General features: G+C 31.4%; 1 protein-coding gene across 2 annotated transcripts; it reads right to left on the bottom strand.

Annotated features, from left to right (window-relative positions):
• Window positions 1-8800: 8800 nt before the first annotated feature.
• On the bottom strand, window positions 8801-14403 carry LOC113852552. 2 transcript variants are annotated; one of them, XM_027482861.1, is made up of 7 exons: window positions 14069-14403; window positions 12180-13599; window positions 11825-12076; window positions 10835-10915; window positions 10083-10272; window positions 9784-9986; window positions 8804-9206 (listed from the first exon to the last, which is right to left on the bottom strand). In XM_027482861.1, exons 2-7 carry the CDS (start codon window positions 13401-13403, stop codon window positions 9150-9152), a joined length of 2007 nt encoding a protein of 668 aa, XP_027338662.1. In that variant the 5' UTR covers window positions 13404-13599; window positions 14069-14403; the 3' UTR covers window positions 8804-9149. The 2 variants fall into 2 exon arrangements, with proteins under 2 accessions (XP_027338661.1, XP_027338662.1); XM_027482860.1 differs by having other exon boundaries at window positions 8801-9206; window positions 9784-10272.

Raw genomic sequence — 14403 nt, 5'->3', positions numbered from 1 at the left:
TGATGAAAAGGATGGAAGTTTTCATTTCATGATTGAGAAGTGGTTAAGTTTCGTAGTCTCAAATTAGTGAGGAGAAAAATACAGGTGTTAAATTAAATAATATAATAGTTTACTAATTTCATCGTAAAACAATCTAAATAATAGTTAGCAGCTGATGCTGTTCCTCCCTTTTCCTTTTTTTTTCATCTTCTGCCGTCAATCTAGACATGAAATGGCTAAAGATAACATATTGCATTCGATCTTAGAATTGATTCTGAAATATCTTAGAATTGATTCTGAAATAGCTTGTATATAACTTTTGTTTGCGTATTCACGGTTTCTTTAGCAACCCCAATGGGACTAAAGAGAGGGTTTGGATGAGGAAGATGAGTTGGTGAAATTTGCCTAATTTCCCCTCAAGAAATAATAAATGATTTCAAACACGGCCGGGTTACAACTTACATGTTCATGGAAATCCCAGGACCCAGATCATCATTAATAGGGTGCCCCGTTGTACTTCTACGTGTTTGGCTGAAAAATGTGCGACAGATCCTTTATCCTTATAAATTTCGTATTGGCTATCTAGGATGTTGCTTTCTTAGTGACCATCATGGATTGCTTTTCATTGATGTCTAAATCGTACCTGTTCTTAACCCGATTTCATGAATAGAGGGTTTACCGGATTAGTATTTGATTGGATTATTGAGAGGGTTTGATACTGGGAATTTCCTTAATGTCTTTTTGGTGGACGTTGACACAATTGTCTGTGTGCTCCATGTGCACTTGTTCTTGACCATGTGCATACGGTTTATGGATTGCCCCAAATTGAAGTCTTGTTGTCTGTTATGTTAACAGGTTAGGACCTACCTCTATCGCTCCCTTTCCCTCTCCACTCTTGGGCTTGTCCTTAGTCTTTAAACAATCATCTGTTGAAATCCCCTGCCAGTGAATGAACGAACTGAGTTTCCTTTGCTGCGTTGTCATTATCATAACAAATCCAAATTGGTATAAAATACAAGTATATGGTGACAGCTATATGTGGGGAATCTTCAAATACCGTGGACAGTTTGTAATATAAAGTTCTATTATCTCAGCTGAAAATGTACATTTCCCTAGAATTCCAGCCTCATTGCTTGCCAACTGTATGACACAAATGAAATGCTACTAAAAAATGCCTTGATCTATGTATACGACACTATCCAAGTTACTTTGCCCATGCCCGGTCTTAACAACGCATTCAACTTGAAGAATTAATAAGAGATAAACAAAGAGGCTACTAGTATATCACAAGTTACTAGAGTACAAAATTACTGGAATATCGCTACAGCAACCAGAAAAGCAGGAACAACTTCCAAAATATAAACAAGGTAATTCAGACCGCGATTCATAAATTATCTTTAAAGATGTACGCAAGGGAGATCACTTAAAAGGTGGATTCAACTTTCCAGGCTGCAAAAAACTAGTAAAATCATGTGGGAAGCAAATAATTGCACCTTATTTTCCCTCAGTTGAAAGAGACACCTCTGCTGGCTGAATTTGGTAAGGTCACAGGATTACAGTTTTTTTTTCTTTAAATATTTCTAAATCTTTCTATTTTTTATGTTTATGATTTTTTATTAGTAAATAAAAAATGGGTAAATTTTTATTTGTTATATTAAATAATAATAATAAATATTTAAAAGATACGTAAAAGAATATAATAAAGTTGGTTGTTTTTTGCGGACTGTTTCTGCAGTTAATAATCCTACACATGACATGAACCAACGGAAGCAAATCGATGGGGCTGTCTCGAATTCTCGTTCCTCGCGCAGTTAGGTGACGTGACTGACTTTGCGTGCATTGATTCCGGTTCGAGGCTGTAAATTGATTTTACCATAGTATTGTTTAGACATAGTTTAATTTTATTTAACTCATTTATTAAGGATTTAAAATTAAAATATCAAATAATATCCTTTTTAAATGAAAAGTTATGCTAAATTTCTTAATAAATATGTTTTTCTAGAGCATCTCCGCAATTTAGATATCTTTGGAGTAATATGGACTTGTAAGTTTTTAAGTTACTTTCGTGTGGAGAGTTGAACATGAAATCTTTAGTTAAGCTAAAATAGCTCTTTACTAGGTGATCTATTCACAGTTTTTTTAAACAAATAATGATCAATCTTTACATGAATTTTATAAAAACCTAAATGGAACCTAAAAAATTGAATGAAAGATGGAAAGTTCGGTAGAAAAACCTTTTTCATACCAAATAATGTATATATAACAGCAAATATCCATGCATTAAACCGGTAATTTTAAATAAAGTAAAATATTAAAACATAAAGTTAAATACATGAAAGAATATTACGGGATTATATTTTATATTAAAAGATAAATCAAAATATAAAAATACATATATTTAAATCATTTAACTTGTGACTGGTCAATTTATCATGATCTCAAATTAAAGTATAAGTAGATGTATCATTGTGTTAAATATTTAGAAAAAGAATTTTGTTACTTATAATGATTCTATCCAACTTAAATATAATTGTTGTTAGTGAAAGATATCTATGATTTAGACAAAAGAATTTAATTTTGAAAATTTTCAAAAGTTAGTTTACTTGATAAAATATGTTTATTGATGAATTATATGTCTCATCATGTTAAATATTAATTGAATAAAGTTAAACACCAATTAAATAAATTTATTAATGTTAAAAGTATTTTTAATTGAATAATTAATTTAGAAAATATTTATTTGATATATATGTTTAAATAAATACACATCACAAAATGAGAAAAAATTATATGGCATATTAAAAATGTATATAAAAATATGAAAACTTTTTAAAAATTACAAAAATATGAAGTTTAAAAATTTGTCAATGGCATTTTTTTTTGTGATATTATGTCAATGGCAATTTTTAAGTGTAAATATAAAGATTAAAAGATAAAACAATTAAAAACTATAAAATATAAAGAATTTTCAATAGCGAAAAAAAAAATTGTCAAAAGTGATTTTTCAAAAAATAATAAAAAATTTTAAAAACTAAAACTAGTAAATGTCAAATATATATATATATATATATAAACTAAACTACCACAAATTGTCCATTTAGCTTGAAAATTTTTCATACTTCTATATCTTTTTAAATCTCATATTTTGGTATTAATTTTTTTTCTATATAAAAAAAATAGACAATAACGCTGTTATAAATTAAGGAAAGCACGTAATCATCTCATCTCCAAGAATGAAATTTCATATTTATTAAATAAAGATAACTTTATCTAAATTTTCAAAAGAAATAAGAACTTTCTCTCTCTCTCTCTCTCTCTCTCTCTCTCTAACTTATTTTTTTATATCAAATTCTAAATAAAAAATGTTAACCTAAATCTTTAGAATTTAGTTTAAGAAAATAATAATAATAATAATAATAACAATAATAATAATAATAATAATAATAATAATAATAAAACATTGAATTTTTTATATACTTTTATTCTTAAAGTTATAAATATTTTTTTAAATAAAAATATATCATTTTTGAATTCTTAAACTTAACTCTCTAAATTAAAGTTAACAAAATTCTTTTAAATATCATTTACAAATAAAATTTAAAAAAAGCATTTTAAATGAAAACAAAAAATCCTAAACATTTTATTATAAAGTATATTAAAGTAATTATTTCACTGATAATATCAACTGGTTGAACTATTTTGCTAAAACTGAAAGTTTATTCTTCTTAAGAGTACCAATATGTATTATGATTATGATATGATTTTAAGAAGTGATAATTTATCCTTTCCCAAATATTATGTACATGGGATTGGGGGTGGTAAATCAAATTTATAATCTAGGCTTTCATGTACCATTTGTACAAAATTTCAATCACTCCAGATCTGAAGATTCAATACAACACACTTTGTTTGGATTGTATAGATATGTTAATTACAAGCTTATGGTGAGTGGCAACCCTCGTAGTTCCTTAACGATAATGCATGTTAATGAGTTTGATAGATATCTTCGTCAACCAATGTCCTTTGCGTTTTAGATCTATATTCTCACAAGTTAAAAAAAAGGTAGCTGCATGGTTTTGTAGTCATAATCCAATGGCTTGATTTTTCAACTTATATATTCTTAACATTTTAGTGTGTAAAAAAGTTAAAATTAACAATGAAAACTACCTGCAATTAAATTTGACAATTCCTTTTAATAATATCTTCTCTATTTTTAGACTTAAATGCCTGTTAAATATAAGACTAATACTATATCCGCTTAGTTTCATCTAAATAATATTTTAAATTATATATATATATATATATATATATATATATATATATATATATACATACTTTCTGACATGTAAAAAAAATATTTCTATTTATTTATTCATTTAAAAGTTTAAAATTACATTAATTATAATTTTTTAAATATACCCTTACATTACTTAATAACTCTTAAGTAATAACAAAATATTATTTAATTATTGAAGAGAGTTAAATAAAAGATATAATAGAAAATTGATAAATATTTTACAAAAATAAAGACAATAATTTCATTTCTTAATCATGTGCTACCAACTTAAGTAGATGTGTTATAAAAAAAACTTAAGTAGATGTGTAAAAAAACATATGTTATAAAGAAATTATTAAATAATAAACTAAGAAAATTTAATGGTTACATATATTATATAATAATTAGAAGCATTGTACGTGAATATTACTAGTTTAGTAACGATCAAGGAAATGTCAAATAAAATGCTTCTATTTAAAATTATAGAAAGAATATATAATACTATTAAATATTATATATCTTAATAAAAAATTAATTTTAATTTATTAAGACAGTAATTAGTTAAAATATATTTAATGGTATATGTAAGTTGCCCTAAAAAAATATTGTGTAAAAATAAATTAAAAAAAATAAAATAATAATAATAGCTTTGATTTAATAAAATTAGATCTTGTAGTGCAATAATATTGTACATAAAAGAACATCAATATTTAACTTGGAAAATTCTTTAACAGTGAAGGTAAAATCACATGGACAAACTCCAAAAACTATTCCATTATATAAGGATAATTACAATATCTTTTTCATTCTTTCTATACAAAAGATACTAAATATAGTATTTTTAGTGAGCCTCATTCTTATTCAAATACTATAAACTTTTATAATCCTAATGATGTATAGAGCTGAAGTTTGGTGGTGCTGGAGCTGGTAGAGGAGAAGGAAGAGATGTGAAGCTGCTTGCTCTCATGAGCTCAAAGTATGCATACATTTGCATATGTTGTTGCTACACCTTCCTCTGCATCCTCGATGCTACCTTTTTCTCTATCTTCTTTGCCCACTTTTTCTTCTATCCACTTTCCTTGTCTTCCACATATTCTCATTTTGCTTTTGTAGTTCTTCATTGGGGGCAAGAACCTGAGTGCGGATCATGTCCTCCACTTCCTTAGGTGCAAGAAAAGGGCAACTCCGGTGAGTCTGGTGACAGATGTAGGAAACATGGAGTTTGCAAAGCGGCCTCCCATGCCATAAATGTAGCCTTTATAAAGGCCACCCATTGACCATATAACATCCTCATCAACTGACTCTAGATCCTAAAAAGATGCCTTATCAATCTTTTGAACATAATCATTCTATAATTCAGTTCATATAATTATATATTAGTCTCAAGAATTATTTAATAAACTATTAATAATAACATATAGTATCAATAAGGATGACTTACATATGTAACCTAAGATCATGTATCAACTCACAAGATTTTGTCTCCCTTGCAAGTATGTGTCTCTTAGAACATCTCTCCATGCGTAGGTGGTCTCTTCAACGACTTCTCCTTCAATTTTAATTAAATCACCATTTCAAATATCAATTATAGATTGAATAAAATAAATTTTAAAATAAAATTAAAAATCACATACCTAGTTTGCCTTAGTGCCAACCAAAGTCATAGAGCCATCAATATGCAATGATTCTCCTTTATTTGATGCCCTATTTGTCTTGTTCTTTATAGAGAAATTTTTAAACTAATCCGTACTTCAATACTCATGCAAGGCATGAAGAAAGTTGGGTGTTATCCAATTAGCAGATGATGGGTGTGCATTTCTCTTAGTCGATTTGCGGTGTGACTTTTCCAAGTCAGGAAAATCATCTTTTTGTCATAGGGGGAATGGAAAAGTTGCTTTACATAAATACAATTTCATTAGAAGAGGTACAAGAAATAATATCTAATTACACTTAGCTAAAACTAATTACTTGTTTATACTTTCTAATCTTTGAACCATTCTATCTATGTATCCTTAGATATCTTTGCAAAACTTGTGTAAGGCGCATCAAATATCTTCTTAATGGTGTCTGTCAACTGGTGAAGACCCTTCTGCGGTGGTATCCAACTTAGCACATAGTAAAATAATACAACTATTATAACATTCACATCAAATAATGTTATTAGCCATATTTTGAATTTAACTTATTAAGTGGACACATCTCGTCTCAAACTTGAAAGCGATCTCGATAATGCCTGGGTCTGTGATGATTGTTGCCCACTTACAGCTGGGATAGCATTGGATCCCTCACCTGTGCCTTGTGTAGAAGAAGATTGTGTGGCATGTGTAGTCAGCGATGCAAACTATGAAACTCGTTGTACTAGAGGGGGAGGAGTAACATACATAGGTTGAGCACTATGATAAACTGCTCCTGGCCCCTATCCTGGGAGGTTTGCAGTGTATCTGGTGTGGAGGTGGAAGTGGGAGCAGTAGGTGAAGTGTTGCCACAATCAGGATGAACCATTACCTGTCATATATAAATCAAATATAATATATGTTTAGAAACCAAATACACAAATATACAATGTTGTATCAACATTTTATTTTTACATTACACAAATTTCTAATGTAAATTTCAGCAGAATATCCCCTAATATATAAATATTTTTTTACATTTGTTTATATTTAATACAAAAATCTAAATTTTCTTCACATATAATCTATATATTATATAACAATATATTAATCAATGCATCAAAAACATACACATCACAATCCTAAACTATTCTAGAGCACATCCCTTTATAACTCCACAATATGCATATTCTACAATTTCTGTAAATATAAACAATCCCACAGCACATAGTAATCAAGTTCGAGGAAGGATCTCTACGCCCATTCCCTAGTCATATAATCTTCAGCCCTACAACCCTATCTTAGAAATTTTAAGTCTCTATTATACATCAAAAATTTAAAAACTAAACTAATTAAAAGTTAAAGTATTGTACTATGAACACAACGATGCAGATTATTTTTCAAATAGATGCTTCAACCACTCGCAAAGGCCAAAAAATTAATGATATTAGAGAGAGACAAAGACATGGAGATGAGAGAAAGAAGAAATAATGAAAAGTAAGGAAGAAGAAGAAGGAGGAGACACTGTTTTGATGGGTTTCGTACATTAAAGACGAAAAAATTTATCTCTAAATGATTTAATGAAACGATACATTTTACAAGTTTAATTACAAATATATTTATCTGTCTATAAATCCACCAAAGACCATTGCAAATGAAAAAAAATCTATTTGTAAATAGTCAGATAAAAAGACAATAAAAATAGTCATATTTATAGACAATTTTTTTTGTCTATAACTCTCACTCCAAAATTCTCGCTAATTTTTAAATTACAAACATAAATTTTCATATGTAATTCTGTCTATGATTTTTTGCCTCAACTACAGATCATATAGACGAATTTGATCTGTCTGTAATACAGACAGATTTCTCCAAAAACTAAAACAAAAACAAAAATTTAATATTCATCTGTATTACAAATAGATTGAATTCATCTGTATTATCTGTCTATATAAAGCGTATTTTTAGTAATGATGGTGAAAAATACTAAAATCCACCCATTGCACAAATAAACTATTACCTTTCAATGAACTTTTGTCCAATCTTCATTGTCACATTGTTTGGTTTTACATCTCCCTTTTCCATAAGATCACATGCAAAATGTATCTTTCATTTTTTGTGTCCAAATGAAGTAATTTGTAGAAGTGAGCTTGGTGTTCTCCATTTAATTTAAACTTTTAATTTTGATTCTAAACTAAAGTTATGATGTCACTTGTTAAGTTCAATAAGCATTGTTTCAGTGTACCTTAAAATTTCAAAGAGATAAATAATAATAACTTTGATATAATAAAATTAGATCTTATAGCGTATCGATATTGTATATAAAAAAATATCAATATTCAACGTGAAAAATCCTCTAACAATGAAGGAAAAATCACATGTCAAATTTTAAAGAATATTCCACTGTGTATATAAAAAAGTATGATATCATGTTCACTCTTTTTACACGAGTGACAAAATATAGTGTTTTCACAATTTAGTATATTTTCTTCACACACTCAGGATTTACTTACTATTTTTTTTTTCCTCATAGTTTTCTTTCACTTCACTTCAATAGCTTTTGTTTTTCACCCCTGCTCGATGCCTTTCCTTCACCAATTCAATCCTTTACTTATAAATTTTGGCACAATAGCTATGTCTCCCTCTGCATTTTACATTTTTCAAGTTTGCCACATCGTAATGAAATACAACTTGAACCGAAATCCTACAAAGCTAAATTAACAGAAACCCGAATAACATGACGTTGATTTCGATTAATAAATGTCAAAATAAAATTCCCAAGGATAATGTTATTATGGTGGAGGCAAGATACTTGAAATGTTAATGAAAACAAATGCAAATTCTACATGTAGATTTTAAGTTTATCAGTCATTTGCTATAGCATACTGCTCTGTAAACCTCCATTCCCTGTGTTTAGGTCCTATTATAATCTCCTTGCCCATTAACCTCTTCTAGTCTTACTTCTCATCTTCTATGAAACTTAGAGAATATTGTGTTTGATGTCACTCTTATTGTATGAGCATAATGGTATTTCTGTTTCGGCCACAGATCTCAATTGAGCCATCTAATGCCAGTTGTAGGAGAGTAACAGCACAATTAATCAAAGTACTGTGAATAAAAAATGGACAGCGACTATCCAATTTACAAAATTACAAATTACATGGATGCAAATGGCCTCAAATATTCTAAGAAATAAATTGTATAAGGTACAATATGTACAAAATGGTTAACTGAACATTTACAACTATATGTACAAAAACCACTGAGCGAGAAGCGGCATTTCAGCAGCTGATGTCGAAGTATTTTGGATTAGAAGGGAAATGATATTCCACATGTAACTGCCACATGAAATGATCAATAGATGAGAAAAGAATGAGAAAGGGAGAACCAAGAAATGCAAAACTTTACATAATTGATGCTTCTAGGACTATATTTGAAATCATATTATAATAAAAGTAAGTGCAATGTTCTTTAAGAAGATTAACATCATTTAGTTCAAGATGGTTAACTGAACATGCATTAGTGAAGATACCCTCTGTTAGTGTTTCGTGTAGTACTGATAAATAGGATCACAAGTTCAAAAAAATTAAATAACCAAGGTTTATAATACAAGATCAGAGGTTCAATTACAAGTTTAAAATGCCCATGGATTATACAATTATGCTGAAAAGATCAAGTTGTGTCAAATTTGGGGCTCATTCCTTCATCATATAATGTGAAGCCTAGTTGTGTTGAACCAAGTCACACCCATTTTGTTTACATAACCTGTCTAACTTGCTATCCCAACCGATTGAACCAGTCAGTTCCTCTAGTCCACATTTAATAACTATGCCCATGATTACCCAAGAGTGATACATATTTGCCAAGTTATTAGCGCATGAATGCATTAAAAACACTTTACACATATTTACATACCTTGCCCTCATCAGAATCTGAATGACGCTGAGGAAACACTACCCTCATATCATCATACAAGTAGAAATTTCTTTCGTGTTCATTGTCCATAATATTTCTTCCTTCTGCAGAGGGAGGGTCAGATTTGGACTTGTGAACAGACCTTGAACGTCTTTTAGGGAAGGGGCATATAAAGCGAAGGTGAAGTGCATAAAGCAATATGCGTGTGTTAATAGTATTGTCATTAGCCTTTGAAAAACCATGTAGAAATTTGTCTTCGTTAACCAGGCATGTTCTTGAACACAAGTTTTCTTCCTTACCAGCCTTTGTACATGTTAAACTATCAAACTCTCCACATTTTGAGGTGAGATGATCTTTATCTCCATGACTGGTAACTGAGCTCAATGAGAACTTGGCATCAGTGATGTCAGAATCTGTATGGCCTTCTTTTCCCGTCGTAGAGATTGATCTAGATGAGGATGTTAAAGTGATCTTTTGCCGCAAGAATGTCTACTCTAGATGAATACAGGCAAAGCTCATTAAACATGGAACTGGTAAATTTTTTCAGCGAAAGCTGAAGAAATAACAAAGCATATTACTCACTTTTAAATAAAACATAGTTTCAATTAATTTAACAAAAGCTGGCTTCAGTGTCACTGCCTTTGCAGACTGACCACAAAAGGCATGACAATGCCAAGTAGGAATTAATTTACTGAATCATGCAGTCCACATGAGAACTTGTTCATCTCCATTCAACACATGAAGACACACTAACAAAATGTTTATGACATTACGTTCTATTATACATCAAATCAATCCTTAACAGCTGCTCAAACAGTTGTCACACCAACATAGGCCTTTAATTTTGAGGCTGAGGTATGACACAAAGCAGTTACGCCAAGTTGCTCCAATTAGCCATTCTACGGTTCTACCCCTTAAAAATTTGGTTTGTCTCCTATCATTTACATCTCCAACCAATATTTAAGTAAAAAAGGAATATGATTATACGACATGCAAATGGATGGTTGCATGATGACAGAACTTTGTATATGATATATTTACCCAATCTTACCTTGGTACCAGCTGGCATGTCACTCAAATCATAACTGCAAAAGAAGGTGTGGATAGGTGTCCTCTCTGGATTGCTGAGAACCTGCAGTTATGTCAATTAGTCTGTCACACACACAAATACGTAGAATTCCACATGTGAATCCAGAATATAATTGAGAAACCAGACATCCAGCTGCTTACACACAACACTAATTTTATGAAACGAGCTACAAACTATGGATCTACTGGCATATATTATCTCACCCTTCCTTATGCAATTTAATTATCATAGCAATAGTAGTGATCACAATTCACAAGTACGTTGCAGAATAAATTCAGATTGCTGAGGGTAAGAAGTTAGTTTGGTTATTAACTTACTAGTAATTATGCAGTGAGTTGAAATGGCCAGGGGTAATGAACACTTAGCAATTAATCATGCACCCAGAAAGAGACCAAGCTGCCAACAGTAAGGTTACTTTCATTGGGAAGTTACTAACGATAGCTAGCACAAGAATTTTTGAAATTACATGCTAATTGTTTCTTGATATGTATAGTATGGAACAAATTTATCGCATATCAGATCTTATAAGTAATTTAATATTTCTCAAATATTTGTAATGCACTAGTGGCAGACCAGGAACTAATTCTTCCAACCTTGAAACTGATATTTTGACAACCACCTTTCCTAAACACATCACGTGTCAATTAGTGACTTCTTTTAAGAACTGTATCGGAAATCTTGTTTACCTCCAAAAATCTAAGTTGTGGCATCATGCTACCTTGTGTTTTTATCAGTATAAAAAAGATTGAATAAACAATAGAATTCACGAAACATTAAGTTATGCATTGAGTCTGCAACACTATGCATAACCGTATTCTTGCTACCTATACAGATAAATGCATAACCATTTTCTTGCTACATATAAATATAAATGCATTTGTACTTTTGTTGATAGAAAGGAGAAAATGATGTTCTCAAGTTAAAAATTTTAAAGGTCTTGTAGTGAATTACCAGTTGAATACGTCCTTTCATAGGTATCCGTATACGGCTCTTTTCAGATCGTGATTCATCCATGCTAAGGGTTCTCTGAAATTTAGTGACTCTAGACTTGCTTGATAATAGCTTTCCTGAAAGATTAATTGATGAATAGTAAAGTAAGTACTTGTCTCCGTCCACGCTGGTTACTGCAAATGGTATTTTTTGTGACTGAGGTGAGAAATTGCCGCCAGTTACATTCAGCACAGCAAGAAAGCCTTCAATTTTCTGCACATGGAAGGCATCCAATTACAAGGACAGAAAGGTCACTCAAATTATGCCAACTTCATTAGGAAATTATTGCACAAAGGAGAGACCCAATAATGCCAACCTGACTAACTTTCCCAGATAGTAGGCGACCAGATAACAAAGATTCCTCAAATGAACCAACCAGGGACCTTCTAACTGGCAGTTTACTCACAGATCCACATAACTTGGCATCCTGAGGAGGAAAGCTAGAAGGATGACTCCAATACTCTTTCATATCAATCATGTTATCAGGAATAAAAATCTCAGACTTTTGCTGAACATATTTGGAATTGAACTGCGAGTTACTTGGCACCTCCTGTACAGATAAAATGCCTTGACAAGTTCTCTCAAGTGATTGTTCCGCATCATTAACAAGCAAATTCTCATCATCCAACGTAGTATCAATATTTCTGCATCCTCCCAATTTTTCATTTTTAGATGAATTTTTACCCAGAGGAGACAAAGGGAAGGGAGGTGATGACACCTTTTTTTGTGGTATAGACAATGCTGCTGTTTGAGGCCTTATTTTAGCTGTTTTTTCAGAATCATTAAGTGCTGGAGAAGATTTAAAATGCTTATAAGACCATGGCTCCGTATGTTCACAATGTGAATGGTCACGACTAGATACAATATGGTTTATAGTAGAGTCATCACAGGATGAATATGAAAATTCCTGAAAACATGAAGGCCAGATCTTGGAGTGAATATTGTTGTAATTTCCAACATGAACCTTCTTATACCCCTGTGAAGTATTAGAATTATCATCACCAGCCTTTGAACAACTTTGATAAATACCATTACCAATGTCCAGGGGATCAATTTTAAAATGATCTGCAAGCAGAATCCCATTCAAAGGCGACAATAACCTCTTTCTGACTTGTGACTCAGATGCATCATTTGCATCACTGGTGACATTAAACACAGTTGACGAATATCCATTTCCACCAAAACCATTAACACGAGGGGTGGATGTTCTTATTTGAAAACCTACAGTCCTAGAAATAGGTGTCTGCATAGTTTGCCCTGCATTGACAGACAACCTACCAATTTGTTCCATGGGGTCAATCTTCAATTTACCATCTTTACACATACTTGAAATATGTGATTCCTTTGAAGGCTCTAGAATATTTTTTCTTTCAGAGTTAAGTATATCAATTTGCCTGCAATTATCTATGTCTTCTCCGGCTAACAAGTGAAACTCATAGTTGCTTATGTTGGCAATTCTAGGTGCAGTTTGAACAAATGTGCCTAGTGATGCTGCCACTTCCTCAGCAATGCAGCCTGAAGGCACTTGTGGTAACCCCATTTCTTATTTTTCGGGCAGGGTTCTTTCAAATTTTCAAAAAGGGATCACTTCTTGACGTTACTATCTTTTCATTATCACCATTTTGTTAGTGTGTTCACGCATCAGCATTGGTAAATTCACATTTGAACTGTACTCTCAAAACCACACCAATATCATTAACCAGACCTTACAGCATCATCACGCTAAAGGCACTCTCCTGCAGAAATGAAGAAATTATTTATAAGTTCATACTGATACACAATGCAAGATAACTATATTAATTACATAGAAAATCTGCAACCTTCAAACCTTATCAGATTCCTTACTCATTTTTAAGTACTAAATTGCTGAGGTTAAACCATAGATTAATCTCTAGAGACAACAATTCAAAACGCCCCTTAAGAACGCCCCAAATGATTCCTCGGCAGAATGTCTAAAACCCAGAAAACCAATCCTACAAGGGTAAAAATCACTAGTCCAAAAGTATCATTCCATTCCCATAATCTGGATTAAAAAATTAATAATTGTAAAGCACATCATTGTACTTATTCCTTAAAATCACAAAAGCAAAACATGGAAAATTGCCAAAATGCAGCACCCTCCTCCCATGTTTCTCTAATCCATGTACACAGAAAGAGCTTAAAGCACAACCCAAAAGGGTCTTGGAGTCTGATGAAAAGACTCACCAGAACTCATGGCTCAAATCCATAATAACGCTAAAAATTCAATCTTGCTCCCACAATTCACCAAAAGAACCATGAAAGGAACAAACTTTGAAAACCCCACAACGAATGTACAAGAATTTGCTTGTTCTCGGTCCTCCTAGGTGAGTGTTATGTTGTTGAAAGTCTAAGGCATTACGATATGTGACGTAAAACGTGGTGGGTTGGGGGTTAGGCATTGGTGTATGAAGATAATGACACGTAGAAAGCATCTCTATTAGCAAACATAAACAAATTGTGGGGTATGGCTTAGCCAGAATTTTCTGGCTGTCTGTGTTTGTACTTCGAAAACCACAATT

The sequence above is a fragment of the Abrus precatorius genome, unplaced genomic scaffold, assembly GCF_003935025.1.
Source record: "Abrus precatorius isolate BTA unplaced genomic scaffold, Abrus_2018 Scaffold10, whole genome shotgun sequence".
Classification (NCBI taxonomy): Eukaryota; Viridiplantae; Streptophyta; class Magnoliopsida; order Fabales; family Fabaceae; genus Abrus; species Abrus precatorius.
Note: the sequence above shows the minus strand (reverse complement) of the source record. Positions and strands in the feature narration are given on the sequence as shown.

Excerpts from the sequence above, each read along its gene's own strand:
- LOC113852552 (XM_027482860.1), bottom strand. The coding sequence starts at position 13,403 with ATGGGGTTACCACAAGTGCCTTCAGGCTGCATTGCTGAGGAAGTGGCA. Across the intron at positions 10,273-10,834 it reads ACATGCCAGCTGGTACCAAG|ACATTCTTGCGGCAAAAGAT; the intron begins GTAAGATTGGGT and ends CATCTAGAGTAG. Across the intron at positions 9,207-9,783 it reads CAGATTCTGATGAGGGCAAG|TTACATGTGGAATATCATTT; the intron begins GTATGTAAATAT and ends TTCATGTGGCAG.